This window comes from Coffea eugenioides, chromosome 8, assembly GCF_003713205.1.
Source record: "Coffea eugenioides isolate CCC68of chromosome 8, Ceug_1.0, whole genome shotgun sequence".
NCBI classification, from domain to species: Eukaryota; Viridiplantae; Streptophyta; class Magnoliopsida; order Gentianales; family Rubiaceae; genus Coffea; species Coffea eugenioides.
In genome coordinates, this window is record NC_040042.1 from 18,180,097 (window position 1) to 18,188,474 (window position 8,378).

The 8,378-nt window shown below is 36.6% G+C and overlaps 2 protein-coding genes across 6 annotated transcripts; both read left to right on the forward strand.

Moving 5' to 3' along the window:
* The first annotated feature begins 622 nt into the window (after positions 1-622).
* LOC113780358 (probable disease resistance protein RF9) lies at positions 623-1,858 on the forward strand. The gene has a single exon (XM_027326165.1). The coding sequence runs from the start codon at positions 623-625 to the stop codon at positions 1,856-1,858; it is 1,236 nt and encodes a 411-aa protein (XP_027181966.1).
* A 1,897-nt stretch (positions 1,859-3,755) lies between these two features.
* Positions 3,756-7,948, forward strand: LOC113779075. 5 transcript variants are annotated; one of them, XM_027324510.1, is made up of 2 exons: positions 3,756-4,802; positions 7,678-7,948. In XM_027324510.1, exon 1 carries the CDS (start codon positions 3,889-3,891, stop codon positions 4,762-4,764), a length of 876 nt encoding a protein of 291 aa, XP_027180311.1. In that variant the 5' UTR covers positions 3,756-3,888; the 3' UTR covers positions 4,765-4,802; positions 7,678-7,948. The 5 variants fall into 5 exon arrangements, with proteins under 5 accessions (XP_027180311.1, XP_027180306.1, XP_027180310.1 ...); XM_027324505.1 differs by having other exon boundaries at positions 7,697-7,947; XM_027324509.1 differs by lacking the exon at positions 7,678-7,948 and adding an exon at positions 7,497-7,676.
* The last annotated feature ends 430 nt before the right edge of the window (positions 7,949-8,378 follow it).

Genomic DNA, 8,378 nt, shown 5'->3' on the forward strand with positions numbered 1-8,378 from the left:
CGAACGGGATATCAGAGAAGAACTATTTTTGTGGTACTAAAAATACGACAAATAGAATGATACCTGTGACCTGGGGACCATAACTCTATTTATAGGTAATATTCTTGTTACCCTTTGAAATCTTATTTCAGCCCATCATAAAAATAGGAGCCCTTAAGTCTCTACATATTAAAGGCACACATCCTATTAGATACATTAAGTCCAAACCATATTTGATCACTTTAATTGGACTTAACCTTATTTGACAGTTTGCATTACATAATTATTCGCATATAAATCCAATGTTGGATTAAGGATCCAACATATACTTGGTGGGATCTTGAGCAAATATGACTCCTTGGATGAATGGAAAATGGTGAATAAGGACATCGACTCTTATCTGACAAGAGAAGGCCTGCAGGAAAACAAAGGGATAATGCAGATTCTTTCTTTGAGTTATGATGTCCTTCCATACCATTTGAAGCCTTGTTTTCTTTATTTTGGCCATTTTGCAGAGGATCTACAAGTTGAGGCAATGTACTTGTATTGCTGCTGGATAGCCGAAGGAATGGTTGGGGGTCAAGGAGAAGAGACGTTAGTGGAAGTGGCAGAATAGTATTTGACTGAGCTGGTTAGTAGGTCTATGGTTCAAGTAGAAGTGACTGAGTTTCCCACAACAACAACAATCCGGTACAATTCTTGCTGGCTTCATGGTCATATGAGAGAACTATGTTTGATGAAATGTATAGAAGAAGATTTTCTTAAGGTTGTGGATTTTCGAGACAAATCTGGAGAAGTAAAATTCTGGGATCCTCATCCAATAATTGGCAGTAATGATACATATAGATTGGCTATCCATACAGACAGAGACGTTGATGGTGATGCTATTGTTACACAAGAAATATCTGAACAACAACTACGCTCCTTCATATCCATTAATCTCGGACAAGGTGAAAATTGGTCTGCAGAAATTGCATGGTCCCCAAAAATATTTAACAAGTTTAAGTACCTTCATGTTCTAGATTTTCAATTCTACAGTTTTGGGGACAACAAGATATTAGAAGTTATCGAGGAGCTGATCCATCTGAGGTTTCTAAGCTTTTGCAACTCTAATATGGATGAGTTGACATTGGGAATATTCAATTTGCCCTTCTTACAAAGCCTAGATCTACGGCTGGATTATTGGAACGTCCCCACCAAAGTGCCAAATCAGAATGTCAAGTGGAAAGCTAAAAGACTGAGAAACATCTTCTTTGAGAATACCGATGCAAGGCTAGTTGATCAAGGGAAATTCAGATTACTTGGTTTAGATCAGCTGGAGAGACTATCTAATTTTTGCAGTGAAACAATGGAAGTAAGAGATCTCTGCAAGTTGGTTACCCTTCATTACTTCTCTGCCACGATTTTTGGTAATGAAAGCCTTTCTTTAGTCCTCAGTTGCATTGAAGAGAATTGGCCCCGTATTAGACATGTGGAGATTCATATCAAGAATTGTCATTTTACCAGCTTGCAAAATGAAAATGGGGCTTCCAATCTTTTAAGGAAGGTTTTCATGTCCCGCAACCTACATGGCTTGTCAATCGAAGGAGGCCTAGGTAGAGGACTAGCCAATTTGGGATCAGAATTGGCAATAAAGCTGCATTGGCTGGAATTGATTCGATCTGAGATGGTAGAAGACCCCTTGGAAATGTTGGAGAAGCTTCCCAACCTAAGAAAGCTTCGATTGGTTGGAGCTTTTGTTGGGAAAGAAATGGTTTGTCATGCAATGGGCTTTCCCAATCTCAAACATCTTGTGCTCCAAGGATTGCACAACTTAGAGAAGTTGAGGGTTGATGAAGGAGCCATGTGCAATCTCTCTAGACTTCACAATTCACATTGAGGATTGCAAAAGGTTGGTGAAAATTCCCGATAGTTTGAGATTCTGTCGTCCTCTCATGGAGCTAAACATTGTCGGCATGCCAAAAAGAATTTAGTGATAGCATGCAGAAGGTCAATGGTCTTGGCAAATCCATTTTAGTGGATTAGACTAATAAAAAGCCAATAAGTTGATTTTATATGGTAATAAGGTATTGATATTTCTGCTAAACAATAAGGTAAAAAGGGTACTGGGATGCCTATTTCAAATAGAGCCGACAGAAGTGTATTATTTATTTCAATGAAAATGTGTACTGAACTTTGTACAGGGTGTTCATTTTCTTTTACATTTAAAATTAATCTTTTATACACTAATAATTTAAATTTTAAACTTTTATCATTAGATACATGATAAATAATTTAAATTTAAATTTAAATTTCACATTTTACATATGTATCATGCATTTGGAATGGATCAAAGACACTCCATCAAGACTTTGACTAACCCACTTCCATGTGACTCCCACTTCTCGTTGGATGATGATCTAAGAAAAAAATTTGCATAAAAGAAGTGCTACATGATGCTGAAAGCGTAGAGAGTTAGCACAAATTTTAACACAAAGTCACCTTGCAAACACCACAAGTTTAGCATAAATTGTTCAGAATTAAAGCCTGGCTGCAGTTTTAGTTCGCAATCCCAATCCGAGAGCCCCATCAATATATTCAGATTATTTCTCAAGATCTTGGATTTTACAAAACTTTAAAATAGAAATAGACTATGATTTTATTTCATAGCATCTACATTCGAAACTTTGATTTCTTCCTGCATCTTACATGAACCAAAAGAACACGTAACAACAGACAGAATTTTACTTTACCAGTATTATATTAGATGAGATGATATACAGGCAAGAGAAACAGGGAAAGAGATGTAACAATAGAAAGTAATCCGGCATTGGTGTTGTGGCCATTAGGAGGGCTTTTAAGACTCTCTTGGGGTGCTTGTTTGGGGATCAAATTCCCTTGTTAATATCTGTCTTAGTGCACTCGTCTAGTTTAGAGGTGGTTTAATTCCCTCTAAGTTTTCAATGGTTCCGTTGAATCTGTCATTTTTCTCCATAGTATAAGTATAGATATAAGTGTAAAATGTTAATATTTTGGTGAAAAAAATGAAAAGACAATCAATCGAAACCCACTAAACTTATATGAAAATGTTAGAGGTTGAATCTGTCATCTTTTCTCATAGTACAAGTGTAGATGTAAGTGTAGAATATTGACATTTAGAAAAAAAACGAGAAAAGACAGTCAATCGAACCCACTAAACTTATGTAAAAATATTAGAGGTTGAGTAGTAAAGAGTAATGTTCCCTTTTAGAGCAAATTGTTTTGGCAAGAAAATTATCGTTCTCAACACATCACCAGTTTTTAGCTTTGCTTCACAAGAGCAATCAATTAATTCCGCCTTTTGCTTTGCCTTTTTCTTTGCATCACAAGAGCGATCAATTAATTCCATCCTTCTATATTAGGTTAAAGAAAATTAAGTAACTTCGAAAAAGTGGACGGCCTAAAATCTGCTTTGATGATGAGAGCGCACACGCATTTAAGAGGAGGAGGCAAATTTTATTATGATTATTAAGCAACTTATAAAACATCCCAAAGTTATTGACCATGGCAAAGGTTGTCCTCGCAGGCTCCCCGAGGCCAAAGGGTACTGGTTCGTTCACAAGGGGTAAAAACGACACTCTCTTTGAGCGTTTAACAAAGAGAATTAGAGGATAGAGACCACATAATTAAGCAGGCCCCAAGTATAAAGTAATATGGGTCCCACACCTTGACATTTGGAGACAAAATGCCAAAGTCATGAGCTAGCCGTTATGACTTAAGCCCACACTTTTCCACCAAAGAAAAAAAAAACGTCAGAGTCTCAAATACTGAGAATTGGATTAATGAATAATGACAATGATTGAAGAAAAAGGGTAGAGAATTAAAGCCCTTTGTTTCTGCCCCAGAATTCGTCCCAAAAATTTTTCCTTTTTTGTTTTGAAGAATAAAAAAATGGCTGATTTCTTATTCCTTTCTGATAGTGATAATGAGAAAGCGGTGGATGAGTTACTCTCTGAAACAATGGATGAAGCCATTCTTGAACAGATTTCAGCCATAAATTGCTCTGGATTCACTGATTCAAACCTTCCTGCTCACTTGGAAACCCGGTTTCAAAAGCTCAAATCTTTCCCATCGGCAAATTCAAAGCCTAATAAGTATTCACCTCACTGCCACTCTGCTTCCGCGTCAGTCTTCAAGAACTCAAAAAATGATGAAGATTCAGTTGAGGAAAAGGATTTCAAGGAGAATATAAATTCAGGGTTTGGTTCAATCCCATCAAAATCATTGAGTTTTTCTAACAAAGATGAGATTTTTCAGGATTCTAAGAAAAACCCTGACTGGAGAAAGGGTTTAAAGGCAAAGTCAGAAACCGAATTTTTATCAGCTACTTCGGATTCATTTGATTTTTCTGCTGAAAATGAGTTTTTTCCCTCTTCCAAGAAAATCCCGTCTGGGAAAAATAGGAAGGAATTGAAATCTCCTTCAGGGTCTTCTCCACTGCCCTCTGATTCTTCAAGTGAGGCATTGTCTCCGCCTCAGAAAAGTGGCTGTTTGTGGTGTTCTCCCAGGAAGTCTTCCTGCAAAAAGAATAAGGAGAACAGGGTTTTAAATGTAAGCCTTGATTGGGGGAAGAATGATGAGGTTTTAACAGATTTGAATACTTTCTCAGGAAAAAACCAGCAGAAATTGCTTAAGAAAGCTATGAAGGAAGAGGAGGAAATCAGTAAAGAGGCCGAGAAAATTGTTAAGTGGGCAAAGCAAGCCTCTGCCAGGATGGAGATTTCCTGCATTGAAGATGATCTCAGTGACAATGAGAGTTTCCAATGATGAAGGTGTTCTTGATGGCCAGTTTACACTCCGTTATGGTATAAAATTTCTTTTCTTCTGCCGATATTCTTTGAAGTGTTATTGTGGTTATTGCCAATTGTGTAAGCGTAGTGCGTGAAGTGTTAAGATTGGCTGAATGTGGACTGATATAGAGTAAAAATACAGAAATATATACACTATTTGAATGGGAAAACGTCAAAGGTTTATAACAGTTAGAAATAATGGCTTTGGAATCTCTGTTGTGGTGAATGTTTTTGTTTAGTATTTTGTAAGTTTGTAGAACTTGTTCATATTTCCTCGTGTGCTTGATGTTTTCAGTTGTTGAACAAACCTGTGTCATGGAACTAATGTGATATTCGAGTGTTGCTGATAGATTTAAATTGAGTTAATATAACTGATCAGATAGTGAAAGCAAGATATAGAAGAAAGGAAGGAAGTGCTACAAATATGATTGATTCGCAGAGCTTATCAGCATTTTTCCAGAATTGTAAAAGATATAGTGGCATCCACATTTTTCCTTGTCTGGAATTCATGTCTACTAAGTATCTCTGCGTGAGGATATTCTGTCATGGAATGCAAGAGTAATTGGAGAAGTCTATCCTAATCGATTAGGTTTTCCTTGAAATTTTCTTTTAAACCTGTCATTTAGTTCATGTCCACCAAGTATATCTGCATCAGGATATTGTATCATGAAATGCAAGAGTAATTTGGAGAAGTCTATCCTCATTGATTGAGTTTTCCTTGAAACTTTCTTTAAACATTTCATTTAATCTTTGAAAAAAGGTTGCCGCTGATGTACAATATTGCATAAACATGACTAGATAACCATGTGCCTTGAGGATGCTATAAACCTCAGACGAGGTAAGTCGAGGTGATGATGGTGACGAGGATGCATTAAGTGGTTGTACCAGTATTCCAAGAAGAAAATTTGGGCTTTACATTAATGTGATACAATGCCCTTGAATAGGTTGGCCGGGAAGTGGGCATGAGCAACAACTAACATTCATTAATCCCAAGAAGAATAAATAGGAAATGCTTTATGGGTTTGAACAGCATGGAGGATGAATCCAGTGATAAACATTTAGTTTCTAAGAATTACGTGTTAGATAAATTTGCTTACCTGTTTAAGAAATGAAACAAAGCAAAAAGAACAGAGCTCTATAGACAACACTCATAAGAAATGACTAGATCTGGTTGTTAGGGAAAGAAACATAGGAAACAAAGATGACGTGACATAACTAGAACAAAGGGGAAGGAGCTGATTATATCTTTAAAGTTAAGGTGTAAAGCAGGTACAGTTCTGTGAGTGGAAAGCCTAATTAATTTTTGTTGAATATATTGAGAGCACATGTTGTTTATTCAGTTATTCATCGAGTTTAGTCAAGTTTATGTCTCAGTTTGAAATAGCGGTTGCACCTCTCCAATGATGGACGATGTCCACATTTTATCTCAAACTGTTTCAGACTGATTAGCAGTAGTGTCCTACTACTTTACTGATCACTTTCAAACTGTTCTACTATTTTTTGTTGAATATATTGAGAGCACATGTTGTTTATTCAGTTATTCATCGAGTTCAGTCAAGTTTATGTCTCAGTTTGAAATAGCAGTTGTACCTCTCCGAAGATGGACAATGTCTACATTTTATCTCAAACTGTTTCATACTGATTAGCAGTAGTGTCCTACTACTTTACTGATCACTTTCATCTTCGATGGATCAATTTTTATTTGAGTCCATTACTGTCCCCAAATACAGTTTCCCAATATCAAGTATGCTGAAGAACATCTGCTGTTAGACCAATCTAGCCCCTCCCTCCTCCCCCACACCGAGCAAAAAAGTAATAAAAAAGAATATAAAATTCAAAAAAATGAATAAACAAAAGGAAAATCCCATAAGTTGGTTTGTATACGTTTTGTGTTGCCATAATCCAGGAAGAGTTTTTGTCTCTTTTCTTGAGGTACTAGTCTTGGTTGTCAAATTTTCTTGACTTCTGTTTGCAGTTCATATTTTGCAAACACAAATATGCTAGACACCCTTTGAAAAAAATTGGAGCTCTTTTTTTGTTGTTTGACATGAAATAATCAGTCCAATAGCTGATAGAAACCAAAGAAAACCATCTTATCTGATGAATGTGATTGCAATTCAAATATAACTTACATGTAATTCATTTGTTCTTTAGCTTCATTCAGTGGACTTGCATCATAGAAGCCTTCTAGTTAATCATTACCTTCTCCTCTTTTGCTAGTTTATACATGGTTTTGTGTGACTACAGAAGGAAAGAAGGATGTTCTGTGGTTTCTGATGGTAAAAGAAAAAAAGATGATCTGTCTTAGTATGTGGCTTTTTTTTGGAAACTGGCATTAATAGCATGGATATATATATATATAATATTTCTCTGCCTCCGTTCATCCTCTGAAATAAAATATTCCATTTTCGCTGGCTCTGTTCAACCTCTGAAAAAAAACTGTGCATAGACAATTCATCTTCAAGTGCATGACCTAAGAATCGATTCTACTACTGTAATCTGATTTGTTGTTGCATATGGGCGGATAACATACTTTTACTCTGTCTTGCTTTATTTTTTTCTTTTCTACTGTTTAAGTTTCCCCTTCTACTCTTCTACCACACCTAGGTTTCTTTTTTTGTTGTCATGTGGCAACTGTCAGATCATGCTGATTACTCTGCATAATGGAGTTAATATTACCAGCTAAAGCAAAGGTTATCTTTGCTCCAGAGTTCTCAGAAGAACAGATGTCAAAATGGGAGAACATACAGAGCATATAGATGGAAAAATTTTGGGATTCATAAATCTATTGATATTTGTCTGCTCTAAGTATGTAGGAGGAGCAATCTAATGTGATTTATTGAATGCTCTATATAGCTTGTATCATCTCAGATCCTGTTCTTGTCTGAAGTTTCATGTGTCTAAATCAGAATGGCATTGCTTATCAGCCAGAAGACGAAATCATGCACCAAAATTCACCTCTTACTGAGAGAGCCTGTGCAACATTACTGGATGCCCCTTCTTGACTCTCTTCTGATGAACTTGTGACTGCACTTTCAGATCTGACATTGTAGATGTTGGGTGTCTTCAAAAGTTGTTTTCACTCCAAATCATTTGCCCTGTCAGAACTAACACATTTTACAGCTTCTATTGCATCAAATTCAATCCTCGCATAGTTTTACTTGCTATGCTCCCTTGCTAAGCCAATCTTGTCACTGCATCCCTTTGGCTTGGAGAATTGTCGTATTGGACTTTCTCTTAGGCAACATGACAGAGGAGTTTAGCAAGTTGCTTTGACGTCTTAGTTACCAAATCATCTTCTGATGGGATTCCATTTGCTCAGACAACATAACTATTCAACCAGTCAGTTTGATGCCTGACGGTACTGAAATCATGAATTTGTTTTCCTCTATTGGTTGAACTATATACCTATCCCTGAGCAGCCCTAATCTCAGTTATGAGTCATGTTTTTCCATGTTCAAGAAGCCAGATACTAGGAAAGACTAGGGAAACACTCACTCTGGCCTTGTGATTAATTTTCCTCTTTCCCTCAAGTCTAAGACAACGTTTGACCTTCATTGTTTCCTCAGTCTTAGCTACCCTAGGAAACCT

Excerpts from the sequence above, each read along its gene's own strand:
- LOC113779075 (XM_027324510.1), top strand. The coding sequence starts at position 3,889 with ATGGCTGATTTCTTATTCCTTTCTGATAGTGATAATGAGAAAGCGGTG.
- LOC113780358 (XM_027326165.1), top strand. The coding sequence starts at position 623 with ATGGTTCAAGTAGAAGTGACTGAGTTTCCCACAACAACAACAATCCGG.